At 46.4% G+C, this 21481-nt stretch overlaps 2 protein-coding genes and 1 long non-coding RNA gene across 10 annotated transcripts in view; 2 read left to right on the top strand and 1 right to left on the bottom strand.

The window, feature by feature from the left end:
• LOC148110654 (uncharacterized) overlaps positions 1–974 on the bottom strand; it is a 19890-nt gene extending 18916 nt beyond the window's left edge. The window contains exon 1 of the long non-coding RNA XR_015722337.1: positions 881–974. This is a non-coding gene — a long non-coding RNA (uncharacterized LOC148110654). The remainder of the gene's footprint in view (positions 1–880) is intronic.
• CAMSAP2 (calmodulin regulated spectrin associated protein family member 2) overlaps positions 1–6367 on the top strand; it is a 111375-nt gene extending 105008 nt beyond the window's left edge. For 5 of the 8 annotated variants that reach the window (XM_045787708.2, XM_087857397.1, XM_087857417.1 and 2 more), the window contains 4 exons: positions 53–152; positions 888–1003; positions 2763–2881; positions 3445–6367. In XM_045787708.2, the coding sequence (XP_045643664.1) occupies positions 53–152; positions 888–1003; positions 2763–2881; positions 3445–3750 (641 nt within the window). In that variant the 3' untranslated portion in view covers positions 3751–6367. The remainder of the gene's footprint in view (positions 1–52; positions 153–887; positions 1004–2762; positions 2882–3444) is intronic. The other 3 variants (XM_087857404.1, XM_087857399.1, XM_045787711.2) reach the window with 1 other exon arrangement.
• Positions 6368–18411: 12044 nt separating this feature from the next.
• On the top strand, positions 18412–20652 carry GPR25 (G protein-coupled receptor 25). The gene has a single exon (XM_045787477.2). It carries the CDS (start codon positions 18490–18492, stop codon positions 19594–19596), a length of 1107 nt encoding a protein of 368 aa, XP_045643433.2. The 5' UTR covers positions 18412–18489; the 3' UTR covers positions 19597–20652.
• The last annotated feature ends 829 nt before the right edge of the window (positions 20653–21481 follow it).

Below are 21481 nucleotides of genomic sequence, written 5' to 3'. Positions count from 1 at the left end.
CAGACTCTTTTCTAGTTGCTCCTTTTAAATTTCTAATTTTGTTTTCATTCAGGATCACGAATTTATCGTGTTTTTTCAGTCTCTAGCCTTTCTTTGGCATCACTGAACACAGGTGATAACGAGAGTGTGCACTCAGGCAAGAGGACACCAAGGTAAGTCCGTAAGGTGAACATTTTTCACGGAAAAGAATGTTTCCAACAATTATGTTGTATTTTATAATAAATGAATCATAACACAGATTTTTATAGTTTAGCTAACTGGGACTGTTTGTGTTTCTGTTAAAAGAAATTTACGTATAAAGAGGCTATTCATATTTGGTTTTTTATCTTTTAGGATTTTAGGGTTCCTGACATTGATAAGATACTTTTCATAAACTATAAGACATTAACAGGAATTGCTGATACAGTTGTGGTAAAATCATAGTGTGCAGAAGTAGCACATTGTCTATATAAGTGCCAGCCTCTCTACTTTTTTTCCCCTAGAATAATTCCCAAGTAGGCTAACTTGGGAAAGATCCCTTTTGTACTGTCTCTGTGTAGATTAGAAACTGAAAGTCCTATTTCATTACATCACACTATAATACCCATATAGAAAGAGAATGTTTGTAGTGACAGGCATGAGTTTTGAGTTCTGATCTTTGTATCACCATCCTTTTGTAGTAATTGCCAGTTTTCATGTGGAAAAACATTCATCCTCTCAGTGAGCAAGGATGTATGGAGTGCCTGTTGCGTCCAGGCACTTGGATATTTAACTTGAATAAGGCAGTTACACCATCTTCTGATTTTTAAGCTTCTAGCTCTGTTTTGGTTGGCACTTTCACATGTACCCCTTCTACCCCCAAATATTCTTCTGTTTGAGACATAAAAAATGTTTTATTTACCATTTAGATCCGAGTCTGTAGAAGGCTTCTTGTCTCCAAGTCGTTGTGGCAGTCGAAACGGGGAGAAGGACTGGGAAAATGCATCAACAACTTCTTCGGTGGCTTCTGGAACAGAATACACAGGTCAGGGTCTGTATTTTTAGAGAGACGTTTTAATTTAACACAGTCATGAGAACAAATACAGGCTATCCTAACGAAAGTTTCATGGGCTCTTCTCTCAGTCTAGACATGGGGGAGGTCTGATCAAGAACACGGAGTGCAGATGGTCCCTTTCAGGGAGGGCAGTTCCAGTGATACGGTTGCACCTAGGGAGGTAGTTGACTTGTCCCAGATGAATTGAGATCAATTTCTTAACAAAAGTAGCAGTACCACTTAACACCTCATCCCTCTGCTACTTTAAGATGCTGACCATATCTGTGTTGTGGTTTGGGTCTGAAGAAGTTTTAGAGAGGTTCTGTCGGGAATACATAGGTCCTGAGTACCGAGAAAAGGCTAGAATCCACAAAGGCCCCTCTAACATTGGGATTTCAGGTATCTAGAGTTGTGCTTCTTTAAAATGTATTAAGCTGGGCGGAGGGGGGGGGGGCACCTGGCAGGCTCTATTAGTGGAACGTGCAACTCAATCTAGGGGTGGTTTGACCCCCATGGTGGGCACAGAGCCTACTAAAAAAACAACAACAACAAAGTGTTAAGGGGCTCTAAAAGATAAGAGGACTGCATTGGATCTGGGAAGGCATCCAGCCTCACATCAGATCCTCTTCCAGCCTTTGTCTGGGTGGGCATTACTGAAATAAAAGCAAATTGCAGAATAGAATGTAAGACACTTGTAAAGAAATGAAGCAGGAGAGAAAATGAGAAGGGATGTGAGCAGCCACTGGGATCTAAAGTGGGGGGCACAGGAGAGCATGTAGGCGGGAGCAGGGGGCAGTGGAGACTGCCTCCGACCTCATGTGACCTACGGAGGCCTGAGGAGGTTAGAACTTGCTAAATTCCCATGTGTACTTTACTCCGCCTGTAGCCAGTTGGATAGCCGTTAGTGCTGGGGATTGGATGGTATTTCCTTGTTTTTCCCTCTGCTTCTCTATATAAGTTCACGTAACAAGCATCTGTGCCAGGCACTGTCTCAAACCTAGAGCTCCAGAGTCGCAGCGGTGTGCTAGACTAGCTCCTACCCTAGGCCTCTTGAAACTGTTAAACTTCCAGGAATTGTGCAAGCTGCAGAGCCATTGGTACCTGGATACTAGCCACGGTGGGAGTGATTTAGATCACAGAAAGAGGTAAATGCTGCCAATCAGGGCCAATTTACCCCCAGAAAACTGGTTTCTCAGCTCACTATGGAGGGTAAGGACAGTCCTTGCCTTCCAGGACGGCGTTCGGTTAGTACGAAATAGAGTCTGCACTGTCCTGCCTTCCCAGTAGGAGTGTTCCAGGAAAATGGCAGAAGGTGCTTCTGTTGCTTTGCAGACCGAGGAGTAGAACTGGTTAAAGGAAACAAATGGTTAAAAAACTCAGATATGTGGATGAAGAAAAAGATGAAGCTTTTTCTTGTCTTTTTAAAAGCTAGAATTACTCATGGGCCCATTCTGCTTTAAGTTCACCAGTAACCTTAGCAGACTTGAGAAAGAAGGTGAAGCAGACAGTGTGGCAATTATGACACCGTCTGATTTCCAGCACTACTGTCTCGGAGCATCCGTGGGAACACCCTGAAGATGTATCCCTGTGTGGATAAAACAATGTTCTGATTGGAGTATAGCCACTCAGAGGCTTTCAGGCACAGATTTTGACTTTTTCCTCAATATAGGAACAATTATATCATTTAAACATAGTAGTATTTCTGACTTAGGAATGGTATTTTTATTTTGCTGCTAAATTCTTACCACAGGACCAAAGCTCTACAAAGAACCCAGTGCAAAATCCAATAAGCACATAATACAAAATGCTTTAGCTCATTGCTGTTTGGCTGGAAAAGTAAATGAAGGTCAGAAGAAAAAGATACTGGAGGTAAGCATGTTTGCATGAGGATTAAATCTGACAGCATTCTAAAATTGTAGGGGTCTTCTCTGCTACCAATTCAAGAGAAAATACCCTGCATCTCCTCCTAGGATTTCAACAATATATAAACTTTCAAATAGAGTTTTAGAAGACTACGGACTTAATTAAGACTAAGATAGACTTAGATAATAATATAAAATTATAGGTTCTTTTCTTGCCCAGAGCTAATTGTTTATAACGTAATTTTCCTTTTTTAAAATGAGGCTGTATCACAAAGTTGAAAATCAGTGCCTGGTTTGTTAATGGTTGGTTGACTAACATCCAGATTTAGCAGATATTTCATCCTGCACGATGATAATATCCACACAGAGCCAACAAAACCTCAGAAGTGAAGTGTTCGCATACATTAATTAAAGCGTCCTTTCATAATACACATTTTATTCTGGTTCTTCAGAATTTATATTTGAAATCATGTCATAATATTTGACCAAGATTGGTTTATATCTGTTATGTAAATTTTATACAGTGAAATGTTTAAGAGTTTTTATTGTTTTTTGTTTTTTATTCTGAAGGAAATGGAGAAGTCAGATGCCAACAACTTTTTAATCTTGTTCCGGGATTCAGGCTGCCAATTCAGGTCTTTGTATACTTACTGCCCAGAAACTGAAGAAATTAATAAATTGACTGGGATAGGCCCTAAATCTATCACTAAAAAAATGATTGAGGGACTTTACAAATATAATTCTGACAGGAAACAGTTTAGCCACATACCTGCTAAAACTTTATCTGCCAGTGTCGATGCGATTACCATTCATAGTCATTTATGGCAGACCAAGAGACCAGTAACACCCAAAAAACTTCTACCCACTAAAGCATAGGAGTTGGGAAATACTTGCTTCAGAACATTCGTGGTAAATTTGCACTTCATCTTTCCTGCCTATAGAAAATCTTTCTAATTGCCAACAAGACTTTTATTAATTGAAACTGAACATTAAGCTCTGTTGTCATGAACAACTGGAATGTAAGCCACAGTATTTTGGAGTGCAGAAGATTCTCACCTAGGTGGTAAGTCCAAGTGATGAAGGAAACATTCGGATTTGCAAACGGAGATGTTCGTGGTCGGGTTCACCTGCTTGACCTTAGACACATTGAAGCACTGAATTCTCATGGACACTAGTTGGACTTATGGTTGAAATACAGCTGAGATTACAAATTAGGTGTTTTATTTGTTCCTTTTTTTTTAACTTTTTAATGTACATGCTTGTCTTCAGATGGTTTATTTTGCTGTTTTTCTCTCCTGGGGGTTTATTCTGAGATACCTTTGTATTTTGTTTCATGTGAAGACCACGAGTGTAGGAAATGCGCCTTCAGAGGTAACTTGCACCTTTCTTATGATGCTAAGAGAAACACTAGTGTTTAGTTTTACAATAACCCTCATGTTTTAATGGTGTTAGAGCATTTGCAAGAATTATTCTAAGTATTTACAATTCTGTATTTATTATTCACTCAAGTATTAACATTTCTCTATTACATAAGAGGAGGTATTGTAAAGAGCTGCTAGTAGGTTCGCTTTAAACCACATGAGCTTAACCAAGAATATGTTATAAGAAGTTGCTGATTAAATCAGTGCTGTTTTTACACCACTTCTGGCCAACTCAGAATAATTTAGATTGTTCTTTTAACACAAAAGGCTTTCTATCTCTTTTAAAGTAAGTCACTTTATAAGCTGGCAGGAGTGAAGGACACTTTGAGAGTAGTCTTTCAGTCTGAAGATGTAAGACTTCCTGCCACATGGTCTCAAGAGGTCTTTACATTATATTTATAACTGATATAAAAGTTATATTTAGAATTTTTAAACATGTACAAAGGGCTACATTTTAATTTTAAAATAGCTTCACATTATTTTACTTATATTGAGTTTTTCTTTTTTTATCCTTTTCAAGTGGAACAGCTTAAAGTACACACTTGAAATCTTCTCTACATGATCTTTATTCCTTTAACAATGTATATCAGAGGGTTAGTTGGGGAAAAACTTCATTCTCAGGAAAAGACTTGAATGATTATGTGACCCTGTTATGTTTCAGTGTTGTGACAACTGTGTAAACGTAGAGGGGAGAGACAGTATTGTTTCATAAATGAGATGCGGGGTTGGTTTTCTTTTGTGGGAAGTAGAGACTAAAATATATACATTTCTCTGAGTTGTTTAGAGAAATAACTAATATCTCATATGATGTATTTACTTATTTTAAAAGAGAATAGGAATGAGATGTCCCTGAACTGTACTTTTCTATTATTATAAGGCCTTTAGGCATCAGTGCACCTGGGTTATCAACATTTTCTCAAATGCTGTCAATATTTTACTGTAATTTATGTTCTTATATTTATGTATATTTGTTAAAACTGTAAAAAAAAATTTCACAGATTTTTTTCCAATACCTGTGCAAGATATACGTGTAGCTCAAAACTATTTGTGATCTGCTGTTTGCATGTAAGAGACCAGGATATGTAACTCTTATATTTTAAGTGTATACATACTGTGTATATAATATATGACTATTAAGAATGGGGACTTGCACATTTTACCTTTCAGACAACAGTTTCTATCACAGAAGGAGATGACTGTCAGATACATGTTTAGATTAAGCCTAGTTTAAAAAAAATAGTAAATCTAATCAAAATATGGTAAATAGTCAAAAGGAGAATTAAGAAGCACTTTACATTACTAAATTTGTTCTTTTCAATCAAATTTCCCTTATCGAATCAGCCTTCTTTGTGATATTACTTGGCCATTAAATTTTTTTTAATTGGATGCAAGACAATGGAGGAACTATTTAAAGCTAAGACCACCCTTTCTTAAATTTATGTGTGTCCAACAATGGATGTCCATAATGTCTAAAGGTAGAATGTGAACATTGCCACAAAAGTTCATTCCTCTCTGTATATTTTACTTTATCAATATAGAAGGAATATGGATATATTTCTTTAAGTCTGCAGATTTTTTTTATTATGGTGCAGCTTTTTAAAAAAAAATTATGTTTTAAAAATTCTACAAATGAAAATTATGGCATTTCATAAAGTCTGGAGATCTCCATCAACCTTATTGAAACACACTGGTGCTTTCATCGTTAGAGGTCAAATTATGATGATGATTCAGTTAAGTTTGCCAAACACTTGTCGTGGTTTCCAGTGCAGCCTGTCAAATTCTGTTTGACGCAGCTTTGGAAAGCTTTTAATTCCTCTTGACTTTTCAGTTTTGTTTTAGAATGACTGTTACAGTTTTTATTTGGCTGTTTAAAGCCAAATTCAGCTTTTTAATTATGGTTTCATGGACACTGTTGGGCAATGTCCAGTGTATGATGTGCTTACCTGTCCACTCTAGAGCATTGCTTACAGGTTTTTAAAGATGCTGTGCTGTAAAATACTGTCATATTTGCTATTTCCTGGTACAGTGTAGTTTTTCCCCTTTCATTTGAATAAAAGCATGGCACCAAATGACTCCTTTTCTGTTTCTTGAATTGTGTTTTTTCCCTAATACTTGAACTTGGGTGAACTCATGATATAGTTTTCCTACCTCTTAACATGTGTTTAAATGTAACAAACAGTTTGAATATTCACAAGAGGAAACTTTTGATAGTAGTAGACATCGTCTGAATACTGACTTAGACTTCTTAACATTGCCTTAACTTTCTGTGCTTAGCTCAGACTATCTACATAGTGGTGTATAAGTGTTTGTGCTCATGATACATTCATTCTGTCCATGTTAAATCCCTTTTGGTGAATGATTGATTAAAAGGTGCCAGAATTAACACTTTATACCTTTGAAATTGAATGGCGAATGAACTTACTGATCTACAGTAGCCAAAACAGTTCTTGATTTACTGTTTCACTTTGATTTTGCAGATTATATTCATTCAGTCCAGAGCAATTAAGATCTAATAACAAAACAGCACAATCTTCATACACAATCACATGCCTGAAGCAGTATCTGCTGTTGCCAAATACAAGTGGGGTTCTCTCCCTTTAGATCCTCTGATGGGGTGCCCCAGCTTCAAACAGAGCTGTACTTCCACGGTATTTTATAGTGCTGTAATTTTCAGAAATATATTTAACTGTAAGACTCATGCAGCATTAGAGAAGTCTACACAAACCATGGTACCCTAGAACCCACTCATAATTCGACAGTGTGTTCCCTGATCCGGCTGCTTGATAGTTCTCAAGTAAGCAGGGGGAGGGATGCTTTCTGGGCAGCTCGGTCAGTTACGGGTCTGCCTTTGGCTCGGGTCATGGTCCCGGGGTCCTGCGATCGAGTCCTGCATCAACTCCTTGCTTATCAGGGAGCCTGCTCCTCCCCCTGCTTGTGCTGTGTTGCTCTGACAAATAAGATCTTAAAAAAACAAAAAAACAAAAACTAGGCAGAGGAAAATGTTCTGTAGTGAATAGGAACATTTTTATTTTGTAACCTTGCACACGGAGAAATAATAAAGAATAACATCCAGCGAAAGAAAGGTAATACTCTGACCTAGGAATCAGGCATTGGAAAAACACATCTATAAACTGAGTGTGAAGTTCGCTTATCCCTCAGAAGTATATCGATGCTTAAAATATAGATCTTATCTAGGGCACCTGGGTGGCTCAATCGGTTAAACATCCGACTCTTGGTTTCGAGTCAGGTCCTGATCTCAGGGTCGTGAGACTGAGCCTGGTGTCAGGCTCTGCACTCAGCGTGGAGTCTGCTTGTCCCTCTGCCACTCCCCCTGCTCACGAGCTCACTCTCTCTAAATAAAATCTTTAAGAAATATATAGAGATCTGTATCTCCTTAAATGGCAGTTTTGCTTTTAAAAGAAACAATTCTGTATCATTTGTCTGGGTTGGTACTTCCCAACCACTCTTCACATAAGGCTATCTAGAATCTAGTTTCGGGCGTCTGCTTTTGGCATCTGGGGTACAGGCCTTCTAGCACCTCGGTATTCCAAGTCCAGGTGCGCAGACAGTGAGAAGTAGTTTGTGCACGTGTTTAATGTCACTGTGGTGTCTAACTCAAGTTACCTCTATCCACAGTGGCTTCTAGTTAGGTCAGAAAAAGAAAAAAAAAAACGAGTTCTTTCACTTTCCATTGAAGAAGATAAAAGCAAACAAGTTAAAAAAAAAAAAAGAAGTTTTAAGACCCGCTCAGGCTTTTGTTCTTTTAACATGGTAGGCACAGCCACTGTGGTACTTAAAATACGGATGTCTCCTGCTCAACCTCAGTCTGTTGTCCTAGGCGGCCGACCTGTTCCTTCAGTAGCACCTGTCGGCGTTAGAAGCACGCCAGGGCAAGAAGACGCGCAGGACAGCGCGTGTGGGCAGCGCCGCTAGGTCACAATTCAGCTGCCGTGATTCCCGGCCCCACCCGGTCAGTCATACTTCACGGTTTGCACGTCTATGTGAGAAAGCAACTGTGGCTGTCAACCCTCAAGCAGTAGAAACCCTTCACTTTAATAAACTGCTTTATGCCCGTCTGCGAAGAGATACGGAGCCCTCCGTTTCACAGGTGGGGATGATCAAGCCTCACGGGGCAGCCGCGGCCGGGGCACGACGCTAGGTCGCGGCAGCATCGCGGCCAGAGTCGAAACCCGACTCCACGCCCCTTCGCTGTGCTTCACAGTGCACGTCTTCCACTGCTGTGGCTGTTGTGGAATAAAACTGCCTGAAGTCTGATCATTGTGCTGGTTAGTAACACATTCACCATCGATGGACAACTGAGAACTTGTCGTTAAAGTGGATTTTGTTCTCTTGCCTAATAACCGTAACCAGCATCAACACAACAATGGCTAAGGTCAGACTCATGGGTCCCCATCCTCGTAAACATCTAGAGTCCTAAGAGAAGAGGGATCTCCATCCAGTACAGATGTGGTAGAAAGAAATGAATTCTGCTAACGAGTTGATCAAATTTACCCAGGAAACAGTAATCAGGTGCAAGAGACTAGGTCACAAAGACTCGGGGGCTCTTTTATCAAGGAGCCGCCCGTCTTGAGGCCGATGCGGTTAGACCTTTACAAGCATCTGATAAACTCTACTCTCCAACAGAGGTGTGGGCCCGAAGCACGGGGCACATGAGCCCCTGATGAACAGCTAAGAGGTTCTTGTTAAGCGTGCTCACGCTTACCCAAACTGACTTTATAAAGAACGTAAGACTGTGTTGCATCGTCAGCCGATAAAGGGCCCATCCTAGTTTTCTTCAGACTTGAGTTTGGAATTGCAGAGACATCGTTCTGGTGATAGAGCATTGAAGGCCTACTTTATAGGATTGTCGACATCTGACAAAGCTAGCTGACTGTACACTGTGTCCTCTTCCCTTTCGTAGCCAGAGACAGCTGCATTGTCCTGTGTTTGCTGTTCTGCTGTCCCCTCCTACCACGTAGAGAAAAGCCAAGTTTGCAGTCTCATCAGAGGGCTGCCGTGGAACACGTGGGAGGACCACGGATACATCTGTGCACATTAGGCAGGTCATGCTTGGATTCTTTCTCCTGACATTCGGGACCTAAGTACAGTAGGTATTCAAAAATGATCTGTCAAATGAATAAGTGTAAGGAGGACTGCTTAGTCCAGATTCAGAGTCACACCCAAAACTTCATGTTCTGCTAGGCCACCACTGATTCCTACTGTAGATATTTTTGCCCTAAGAATACAAGCCCCACATTGAGTTACCTGGTCTGACTCCCTGTGCTTTACACAGACCATCCCCCCGGGACCCAGGTGCAGCTTGAAAATTCAGACCATCGGTGACCGTGGTGCAGTGGTGGTCCGATTCCCCCACCTTCTCTTCTAGCTCCTCGTGGGCCCCCCACCCCCAAATCCTGGGCCAATCCCAAGGCTCAGTTCTTCATGCCCTGCTCAACCTCTACCTCCCTTCTAAGGCAGCCTTCAATACCAGCTCCGAGCGGGACCTCTGCGCAGAGCCTCCATCTCCAGCCCGAAAGCCCCCTGCGGCCCCCCCTCCCGCGCCTGACTGCCGTCTCGGCCTCTCACCTGGAAGGTCCACTGTCCCCAACGCAACCTGTTTTTTTCTTTTTTTTAAAGATTTTTATTTATTTGACAGAGAGCATAAGCAGGGGGAGCAGCAGACAGAGGGAGAGGGAGAAGCAGACTCCCTGCTGAGCAAGGAGCCCGACTCCATCCCAGGACCCTGGGATCATGACCTGAGCTAAACGCAGACACTTAACTGACTGAGCCACCCAGGCGTCCCTCTTTCTTTTCTTTTCTTTTTTTTTTAAGATTTTCCCCAACTCAACCGGTTTAAAAACCAAGTGTCGACCTCCTAGTAAAACCAACTCCTTCCTGGTATAAACCTAGCTACCACGGCTGGAACCTTGCCGGTCTTCTCTTATCCTTCCTCTGTCCAACACGGAGGGCACCTCCTTCTACCTGCACGACCACCAGATCCTGTCCGTGTTCACGCTTCCCAGCCGTCCCTCATCCTTACTGCCACCAGCCTCGTGCCCAGGCGCCACAAGCCCCTGCTCAAACCGCCAGAGCTTCCAACTCGTCCCTCCCGAATTCCACTTCTCCCCCACAAACAGCGCTGCCCGTTGGTACTTGATTTTCCTAAAGCACTGCATTCGCCCTGTCCCCCCACTAGTCAAAAACTCCCCGGGGCCTTATCACGGCCGTGGAAAACTCAGACCCCTGAGCTCAGCATTTAAAGCGCTCACAGGCTTGCCGCAACTTGGCTTTCAGCAACATCGGAACATCTGATAGCCGAACATCCAGCAGGCATACCAAAGCTCAGGAAAATTTGACGCTTCAAAATAACTCATCGCAGTAATCATGAAAAAAATCAAACTGTAAGGACTTTCTTATATTTATCTTACAGTTCATTGTTTTTGTTTTCGGTTGCAGAGAGGATGGGGCTGCGGTGTTGTGGTGATTTGTGACCTTCTGGTGCTTGGGACCGCTTACTCCTGTCCTTCACGTCCCTCCTTCCTGTAACACAGACCTCTTCGGAGGGGCTGGCCTGCTTTGACCTTGCTAGAACGCAGGATAGCACAATCGGCCTCACGTCAGATATTTGTACATCACAGCTCATTCTCTCCAATAATGTGTGAGCTGCTTGAGAGGAAGCGCTGTGTCCATAATGTTGCCCCAGCGAGGGCTTGCCCTGTGGTAGCAAGGGGCTGTTGGCACAGTCAGTCTGAATTGAAGGTGACCTTAGAAACTGGCTTCACTGATCCGTGTCAGAATTGCGGCAGCGTGTGGGGGAGTCCCCATCAACCCACAGGGAACACTGCCGAATTCCTGCTGCAAATTACGGAAAATTCGCACTAACTTTCCCATAAGCAACTTTCTGTAAGATCACTGAAAAGTAATTGCAAGTCCTAGTTTAGAAGCTTCTGTGGGCAGAATAATTACAAAGAGAAAAATGCTACTTCCTTTCCAAACAAATTCTGGGGCCATTTTTATATCGAGGGACTTCCCTACTGCCTTTTAAGTTTCTGATGGGTTTGTTCTGGCCTCGAAAAGAACCTCTGAGCTGTGCAAACCTGCAATGGAGGACAGATGGGAGCCTTACTTTCCTTGAAAGCCACACTCTTGCCCTCACCCTCCACTTCCATCCTAACTCCTCCCCCAGGCCTCCTAAAGGCCAACAACCAAGTCTGGGGTACATCCCAAGACAATCACACAGCTGCGGGCCATGGGCTTTCGCACTGACTCAGCCCTCAGCAGTGTGGGCTGAAGCCCAAAGGCTCGTGGCTAACTCAGGTGCTGTCCTTTCCCAGCCACCCCATATTTAGCACCCGAAAGTTTCGGAAATGATCGAACATCTGAAACGTTCTGCGAGGCCTCTGGCATCCAGGGTGGGGCCCCTTCCCTTGTGTGTGCCCTCCCCTAGGTGGTGAGGCTGCAGGGCAGGGGGCAAGAACTGTCGTTGCCTTCCTTAGTCTACGGCTCCCTGCCTACTGACCCACCCACCCACACAGAGGGTCCCCTCTGGGGCTCAGGGGTTGTGGTCTACAGGAAACCTCATCTTGGCAACCAGTCAGTAATAGTGAATAAAACAGAAGACTCCCCATTCCCAATTCAGTACTTATCAAGAAGGGGTGTGGACACACAAGGACACATGGTTCTGTGAGGTTTTCCTCCCACTCAGGTCGCCATTACTGCTAACCTCCCTGTCGACCGCAACTGAACTGGCGGAATGCCACCTGTGTGCTTGTCAGCAGTTTGTCTGCAGCCTTGTCACCCTGTGAAATTCACTATCTGTGACACCAGGTCCAGTGAACTCAGGTTGTCCAAGACTTGAAAAGCCCCCAGATGGGGATAATCTCTTTCTGGATTCCGAGTGCAATTCCAAAACCATTTACTGCTCACCCACTATGTGCAGAGAAAGCCTCATATCCTGGAGGGGAGGAGGGGCGGCGCAAGCAGGGGAGTCCGGCGGCAAGACAGGTGGAAAGGAGCAGTCCTCCATGATGCAGCCCTGGCCAGGAGTGCTGGGGGTGCAGGTGCAGAGCCCGTAGAGAAGGGACGGCGTCTACTGGATGCCTGCTCCCCCCCACTCGGGGACAGGGCCTTCACTGCATTGGGGCTAACAGGATCTCCACAACACCCAATCAGGTAGATGCAGTCACACCCATTTTAAGAGGTGGGCACTGGAGCCCAAGATCACACCGCTGTCAAGCTATAAAGCTGAATCAGAAGCCAGACTCCTGTCATTAATAATCTGACTAAAATTCTGTTCATTCACTGACCACAAGCAGACACAATCACATACACGATACGTATTTAATAAACTCGACATCTGTACAGGGAGAACGGGGTTTTTAAAATATACATATTTTTAACCTAATAGTGTTGGGAAAGTTGGATAGAAATCTAAAAAAAAAAAAAAAATTACTACACTTTGGGTGGATTAAAAAAGACACTAAAAAATTATTATTATTTTTTAAAGATTTTATTTATTTATTTGGCAGAGATAGAGACAGCCAGCGAGAGAGGGAACACAAGCAGGGGGAGTGGGAGAGGAAGAAGCAGGCTCCCAGCGGAGGAGCCTGATGTGGGGCTCGATCCCAGAACGCCGGGATCACGCCCTGAGCCGAAGGCAGACGCTTAACGACTGCGCTACCCAGGCGCCCCTAAAAAATTATTTTTTAACAAGAATACAGTTAAATGTTTTTAGGCCATTAAAGAAAAAGTAACACTCTAAACTCTGGAATTGCTAAGACCGATAAACTTGACTATATGAAAATATGAAACCAAAAATAAAGGGAAAGAACCAAGAAGAAAGTCTGGAAGAATATTTGAATTATATGGGACATATAAAAAATACAGCAGATAAATGTATGAAGGACATGATGAGACATTCACATAAGAATTAAGTACGAAGACTTTCAATCTTATACTCAAAAAAATGTACATTAAAATGAGGAACCATTTGACCTCATTACCTATTAAAGTGGAAAAAATATATCTTACTGATGAATATTTCTGACAAGATTGCATTGAACCCAAAAACTCTCATGATGCCGGACACTAGTCATTATAAGCATCCGTATGGAGCCACTTTCATAGCCCTTGACCTTCACAAGGGCATTTATAAGAAGAGCGTGAAAGAAAAAGTTCGTAAGTGCAGTTATTTGTTACAAATTTCTATGACGGCAAAAAAAAAATACTGGAGAAATCTGAAATGTTCAAAATCAAATTATTAGAAACATTAGAAATATAAGTATTAGGCAACATAGAAAAATGTGGATTTATATGGCATTAATTGAGACAGACTATGAAACAGCACATTCTAATTACTAAAGACTCTGAAACTGTTGTGTTAAAAAAAATATGTAGAGAACCTCTGAAATGGAATGTGAAAAAAAATAGAAAATCCAAGAATAATGGGAGTACAAATAGATTCTGTCCTCTGGTTGGAAAGAAATTCACCGAAATGCTACATATGGCCGTGCCGCCGCACCAGGACTGGGTGGACATACCCTATTCTACAGTCTACAATCTGCTTATATGGCCTTTATGATGAAAAAACCAAATATAATGTTCACAATGTTTCCTAAAAGGTTAAGATCATGTGTACAGAAAAATTAAAACTGGGGGAAGAAGCTGTAAGAACTTACATATATAGCTCATAAAGGGACAGAAATAAAATAAACCCATTCCTAAATATTAGATATTTATTAAGTGTCTCCTCTGTTCTCAGGCTTGTGCCAGTCGTGGTGAGGGACAGAGAGAAGCTCTAGGGGCAGGGCAAGGCTGACCCACATAACAAAGTCGGTCCAGAGAGAGGATCTCGGGGTCAGAGAAGGCTCCTGGGGGCGAGATGGGGAAAGCGGGAAGACCACCTCTGCTCTGCTCTGTTGGCACCTGTCAGAGGGTGCCAAGATTCTCGGGGAGCAGGATGAGTGTTCTAGTAGTTGACGTGGTTCTAATCCTGGGGGGAATCCCCCCCCCCCCCGAGGAGGAGAGAGAGCAGAATCGTAGAGTGGGCCTTCCTTGGTCACTGAAAGTTGGGTAGAATCTATCCAGCTCTGGCCTCTGAGGCTTCCTCCCATCCAGACAGGTTCACAAAGGCCCACAGGGCTCGGCTGTGGCACAGAGAATCCACCATGTGCTCTGGGCCACACGCTTCCCTTGGTATGAGACCACAGCCCCAGGAAGCAAGAATCTCTGTGTTTTTAATAAACAACCTACTTCTCTTTCCCCTTCAACCCCCTCCCTAGGCTTCCCTCTCAGTCCCTTGCCCCATTCTTCTTTTTCACCTGGCGGTTTCCTGGCTGTTCACCTCTAGCTTTCACAATCACTCATGCGCTCCGTGCCCCAGACTGACGTGTGCCCGAGGGGAAGTGAAGTCCAGAGGCACCGGGCCTGTCCCCGATCGCCCCCAGGCTCTGGCAAGCAAGCACTGCCCCTGCTAGCCTTCTAGGGAAGGAGGCTGCAACCCCCTACCCTCCACCCCAGGATTGTGTGTCACTCATCAGACATGAGAAAAACTGCTCTGAATCTCCAGCAGCCCCTACAGGTTCCCACCGTCCGGCTGGGTCTTCAGAGGAAACTCAAGCCTGAGGGCTGGGATGCCCATGGACGGACGGGCCAGAAACCATTCATTACCCGGCCTCTCCTCTGGCGTGCCTGTCTGCCTCTTGTAATTGGCCGGGGGGAAACAATCTTGACAAGAATGGCCTGGACATGGGCATGCCCAACTCTCCTTAAGCTTTCCCACTCCCTGGGGATGCCCATGGACCACAAGGACCTCAAGCTAGAGTGACCTTATGACGCAGTTTGCCCAGAACAGTCCTGGTTTATGGCCCAAGCTAATTACCATAGACCCTCTTGCTCTCAGAAGTACCCGTTTGGATCATACATTATTTCATCACTCGACCTCGAACCAACAGGAAACAGAGCACCTACATGCACAGGCCTGTCTGTGCTCGCTGAGCCCAGTGAATGGGACGGCATTCATAGAGTTCCCAAACACAGCCACCCTAGGCCCATCACTGACTCCTCCCTGCTGAGACCCACAATGTTACAATGATCTCTTGATCCTCACCCTTCTGTCCCCACTGCCAGGAATCTATTTCAGATGCTCCCGATCCCCCCACAAATAATTACAACAGCCTACTCTGGGTCTCCTTGGCCTGACCCTCTACCCTGCCCAAGCCACAGTTCTGCCAGCGACCTTTTCAAAACAGATAGAGGTCACGCCCTCCGACAAATGTTCAGTGGCTCTCCACCAGCTACAGAATGAAATCAAGATCGTGCTGGGATCTGCTCCCTGCTACCTTTCCTGCTTCCTCTCCTGCCACCCGCTTCCCACCCTGGGCTCTGGTCACACTGGGCCCACGTCCTGCTGCTCTAATTCAGCCTCCAGCTCCTCCCTGGACCTGCACTCAACGGTCATCTCCTGGAAGGTCTTCTCTGATGTACTCTTCCCATCAGAAGTAACTGCTCTTTCCTCTAACCTCCAGAGGACTTTCGCCTTCATCAGTTTGACTTCTGGCACGCTGGCCGTCGTGTATGCTGCATCTGTGTCTGTCCCCCTGCCCCAAAAGCGAGCCTCTAGGGTCAAGAATGGCCTCTCTCTCACAATGCTGGAAACACTGCCTGCCCCACGAAGGAGCTCATTGTTAAGGGAACTCAATCAAAATTGGTAACCCACCTCAAGTTCTCAACACCAGAGTGCCCACCAGGGTCAGTCACTCATTCCCGGTGACGGCGTGGTGGGCTCTGGGTGGGCACACACACAGAAACGTTGGTCCCAACACAGTATCTCCTGGGAGGGATGTCTGCTAAGAATTCGGACCCAGAACAAAAGCAAAAATTAACCATCAGAACCACACCAAAATAAAGAGCTTTGCACAGCAAAGGAAACCATCAACAAAATGAAACGGCGACCTACTGAACGGCGGAAGATATTTGCAAATGACGTATCCCATAAGGAGTTAATATCCAAAATACACAAAGAACTTAGACAGCTCAACACCAAAAAACCACAAATAATCCAATTTAGAGAATGGGCAGAGAACCTGAGCAGACATTTTTCCAAAGAAGACATCCAGACGGCCAACAGACACATTACAAGATGCTCAACGTCACTCATCATCAAGGAATTGCAAAATTAAAACCACCACGAGGGATCACCTCACACCAGTGAGAACGGCTAGTATCAAACAGACAAGAAATAACAAGTGTTGGCGAGGATGTGGTGGGAAGGGAACCTCTGTGCATTGTTAGCGGGAAGAGAAACAGGTGCAACCATTGTGGAAAACAGCATGGAGGTTCCTCAATAAAAACAGAAATACCATACATTTGGGTATCTACCCAAAGAAAATGAAAACATTAATTCAAAAAAAAAAACTGCACCCCTGTGTTCATTACAGCATTGTTTACAATAGCCAAGATATGAAAGCAACCTATGCTCACTGATAGATAAACAGACAAAGGAAATGTGCATATATGTGCTCTCTATTCTATATATGCCCTAATTATATATATTATATGCATATAATATATATAATGGAATATTAATCAGCCATAAAAAAGGACCAAGATCCTGCCAAGCGAAATTTTCAGAGAAAAGCAAATGTCATTTGATTTCACTCATATATATAATCTAAAAACACCAAAATGAATAAGCAACAAAAATAGACTCATAAATACAGAGAACTGGTGGTTGCCAGAGAGGAGAGTTGGAGGGTGGGGAAAACAGGTGTAGGGGATTAAGAGGTACAAACTTCTAGTTATAAAACAATTCCCAGAAATGAAAAGTACAGCCTAGGGAATATAGTCAATAATACTGTAACCATGTTGCATGGTACCATGCAGACGTTAACTATACTTATGGTGGTAAGCACTATGTAATATATAGAATTATCAAATCCCTACGTTATACACCTGAAACTAATATAATATTGTATGTCGATACTTCAATATATAAAATTAAAAAAAAAAAAGGATCTGGACCTAACTGGAGTCGCCCAGAGTCCTTGCCGTAGAAACAGCGCACCAAAATAAAAGGCTTTTGCACAGCAAAGGAAAGCATCAACAAAATGAAAAGGCAACCTACCGAATACCAGAAGAAAGGGTACCTTCTGGAGGAAGGGCAAGCTTTCTTTCACCCATCCTCTCAGGGGCCACGACCCCCTGCAAGGTCAGGCATCGTTCCCATCCTTTCACGAATCCTCCCCTGACTCAGTCAGTAAGGGATCTCACCCTCCACTAAACTTCTGACTCCTCATTAAAAACTAAACTGCTGCTAAATGAGGTACCATCTTGAGTCATCTTCTGCCCTGAGTTTACATCTGTGTTTGACTTAATAGGTAGATTGGACCAGATGAGAGCAGATAGAGAATAGCTGGGATTAAATCCCAGGCCCCTCTCCTTTTCTGTCTGGATACGTCTTTCTCTCTAGCTTAAAACCTTCCCGTGTGGCTCCAAGAGGACCTGATTTGGTCAGAAAAGCCACTCTTTGAGTTAGGACATTTAGCCTGGCGCTTCCGGAAGCTAACAACAGCTGGAGAGCTCTGTTGGCCAATTCCTGATTAGGAGGTAGGCCCCCAAGTGCGGGCTCCCCCATTCACCCCGACCCCGTTGTGCACCCCACAGCAGAAACCCTTTTTCCTAGAGAACAGGTGAACCCGCTGCAGGCTGAGACAACCCTACCCGCCCCCCAACAAAACCCTCAGCCGGGGTTCTAGCCCCTCACCTCTAATAAAACTAGAGAAAACAACCGCGCGGAGCCTGGGCAGGAGCCCAGTGAGGGATGCAAACAGACAGGGGCTCTCGGGCACCCGCCACCTCTTGCAACCTGACGTCAGACGGCTCCCAGTGGGAGGCAGGGCAGGTCTCCCAGCCGCAAGGACCTTTCCTCAAAGAACCCTCGAAGCCTCCTTGGCCGGCCCGGGTCCCGGCCCTTGCCCGGGACCAGCCCCAAAACGTAGGCCTCTACCCCAGGAGCCTGCCCCTCCCACACCACCCCCTCCTCCCTCACCTTCCTGCCCACCCATTTGCCTCGGTCTGGGTGGCAGGAAGGGAGGTGCTGGGCACCGGCCGTGAAGAGCAACCCCCCCACCCCTTGCTCAGAGCTCTCGCCGCCCGCACCCGGGCAGCGTCCCGCACAGGCCTCGCGGCCCCGGCCATGCGTCCCCCCACCGAGCCCTGGATCCCCAGCCCGCGGACGGCGTCCTGGGACTACTCGGGGTCCGGCGACCTGGAGGAGCTGGAGCCGTGCCCGGTCCGGGACCTGCCCTACGGCTACGCCTACGTGCCCGTGCTGTACCTGGCGGCCTTCGTGGTGGGCCTGCTGGGCAACTCCTTCGTGGTGTGGCTGCTGGCGGGGCGGCGCGGCCCGCGGCGGCTCGTGGACACCTTCGTGCTGCACCTGGCCGCCGCCGACCTGGGCCTCGTGCTCACGCTGCCGCTCTGGGCGGTGGCGGCGGCGCGCGGCGGCCGCTGGCCCTTCGGCGAGGGTCTCTGCAAGCTCAGCGGCTTCGCGCTGGCCGGCACGCGCTGCGCAGGCGCGCTGCTGCTGGCGGGCCTGAGCGTGGACCGCTACCTGGCCGTGGTGAAGCTGCTCGAGGCGCGGCCGCTGCGCACCCCGCGCTGCGCGCTGGCCGCCTGCTGCGGCGTGTGGGCGGCGGCGCTCCTGGCCGGCCTGCCCTCCCTGGCCTACCGGCGGCTGCAGCCCCTCCCCGGCGGCCGGGGCAGCCAGTGCGGCGAGGAGCCCTCCGACGCCTTCCAGGTGCTGAGCCTGCTGCTGCTGCTGCTCACCTGCGTGCTGCCCCTGGGCGTCAGCCTGGTCTGCTACTGCCTCATCTCGCGCCGCCTGCGCCGGCCGCCGCACCCGGGCCGGGCCCGGAGGAACTCGCTGCGCATCATCTTCGCCGTCGAGGGCGCGTTCGTGGGCTCCTGGCTGCCCTTCGGCGTCCTGCGGGCCGTCTTCCATCTGGCGCGTCTGGGGGCGCTGCCGCTGCCCTGCGGCCTGCTGCTGGCGCTGCGCTGGGGCCTCAGCATCGCCACCTGCCTGGCCTTCGTCAACAGCTGCGCCAACCCGCTCATCTACCTGCTGCTGGACCGCTCGTTCCGCGCCCGCGCCTGGCGCGGGGTCTGCGGGCGCGCTGATCGCCCCGGGCGCAGGGGCAGCTCCGCGTCCTCGCTCTCCAGGGACGACAGCTCCGTGTTCCGGAGCCCGCCGGGCAGCTCGGAGCGAGCCCGAACGGCGAACGCTGGCCCGGCCCTGCCGTAGCTGTCCCCGGGCCCGGCGGAGGTGGCGGCCCCCGAGCCCGCGGGGGAGGGAGGCCCGGGGGGCGGCGTGGGGGAGACTCCCCAGACGTGCCTTCTCTGCTGCCCGCAGCCTGCTTGGCCGGCACTGCCTGGACTCCCTCCTTCATTAGCTTTCTCAGAACCTCAGCGCTTTTGGAACTCCCGCCCCCAAACCAGCCTGCTGAGAACAGCTGTTCACTCAGCCCAGTGGGCAGGGGGGCTAATTTTCTCCAGTGCAATAAAGGTCGTATGAGATGGAGCAGACAGCAGTCTGGACACCCACAGTTTCGCCAAGTAGAAGAAAGGGAAGTGGTTTCCTTCTCTGCCCCATTGGGAATAGCGCTGGCCCGAATACCAAACTCAGGCCCCCCAAAAGCTACTGTTGTCTCCGGCTGTGCTTTCTCTGAACCCCTACAGTAGCCACTGTCTTCTGAGAAATACCTTCTCGAAGTCAGACCCTCTGCCCTCTGACTCTCCAAAAAATTCTATAGAATATGGGAATTGACAGCCCTTTTATATTAGTGATCTTTGTAGCTGTCTATGCTGTATCATTAGTCACTATCAGCTCAGATTTGCATTTTCAAAGCTCACCAAAGCCATAGGAACCAGCCCCAGGGTGCGCTGCCCTGTTTATTCCCTCTGATAATTTCCCCGAAAGTGCTAGGCCTACCCTACTTTGTATCTTCTCCCCATTCCCATGAAGTGGACGGACTCACCCTGGAAATTATATTGGCCCTTTCCTCTGGACAGAAGATTCTGAAATCTTTCACCAGGCGTTCGGATTCTCTATCACTCAGGGACACCAGAATCATCTGTCAGTTCACCTTTCTCAATAAAAACTGTTGCTAGCCTGAGCTTGACAATCATGTCTTTCTTTACTTGATCAGTGGGAGTGAAATGAGTGTCAGGAGGAAAATCCAATACTGGGTCAGACAAAATTCAACCCAGTAGTTGAGGTTAACCTCAGTGATCAGGATTTAGTGTGATGTCAGGGACCTAGACAGTTAGCTACACCATTGCAGGTGCAGTGATCCTACAGAAAGGCAGCAAATCCTTTGCTTTTATTATTTTTAAGAACGTTTCACATTTTGAAGGTTACAGAGAAAAAAGATGTAAGGGCACCTGCCAGTCAGGTGTCACTTCAAAGAGGAAATGAGTCACTGCGATTTTTTGAATATGTACTGGGCATTTTTTCCTATCCTTTTTGAGACCATCTATCCATTTTCTGACTCTGTGACTTACCCTTTGAGGTTTCTGGAGGGTTTGGGAATTCGGTGTTTATACTTTTGATTTAAGAGGATTTGGCTTAAAGGAATGTCAGTCCTTGCAGGGAAAGGAATGTAATTCTCCTTGAGAACCACCTCCCAGCCAGATCTCCACCAGGCCCATCATAAAGTTGCAGGCTTTGGTGGTAGCAACCACTGAGATCAGCACTTCAGTGCTAGGTTGGGTCTGAATCCTGGGCATTCGTTCTCAAGCTGCGTAACCCCCTACCTAACACCACTGCGTTTGTCTCTAGCATTTGGGGCTGCTGGATTCGAGTGGACTGAATGTCCCAGCCCACCGTGACCCCACCTGTCAGCTGCCCCTTGTAGGTGAGGCTGTTAAGAAAGGTTAAGCACATTCCTCCCACCCATAGAGGCAAGACTTGCAGCCTGTGGGGTCCCTGGTTCCAGTAGGACAAATTTCAGACACGCTTATGATTTAAGAGCTCAAGTCTATTATGGCTCTTCTACCCTCACCATTGCTCTCGGAGGCAAGAAATGCTTCACTGGGGTGCCTGGCTGGCTCAGTCAAGGAGCATGTGACTCTTGTTCTTGGGGTCGTGGGTTCGAGCCCCATGTTGGGTGAAGAGATGACTTAATAAA

This window comes from Ursus americanus, chromosome 2 (genome assembly GCF_024610735.1).
Source record: "Ursus americanus isolate L20-20 chromosome 2, mUrsAme1.1.p, whole genome shotgun sequence".
NCBI classification, from domain to species: Eukaryota; Metazoa; Chordata; class Mammalia; order Carnivora; family Ursidae; genus Ursus; species Ursus americanus.
This window is presented reverse-complemented; position numbering and strand designations above follow the sequence as displayed.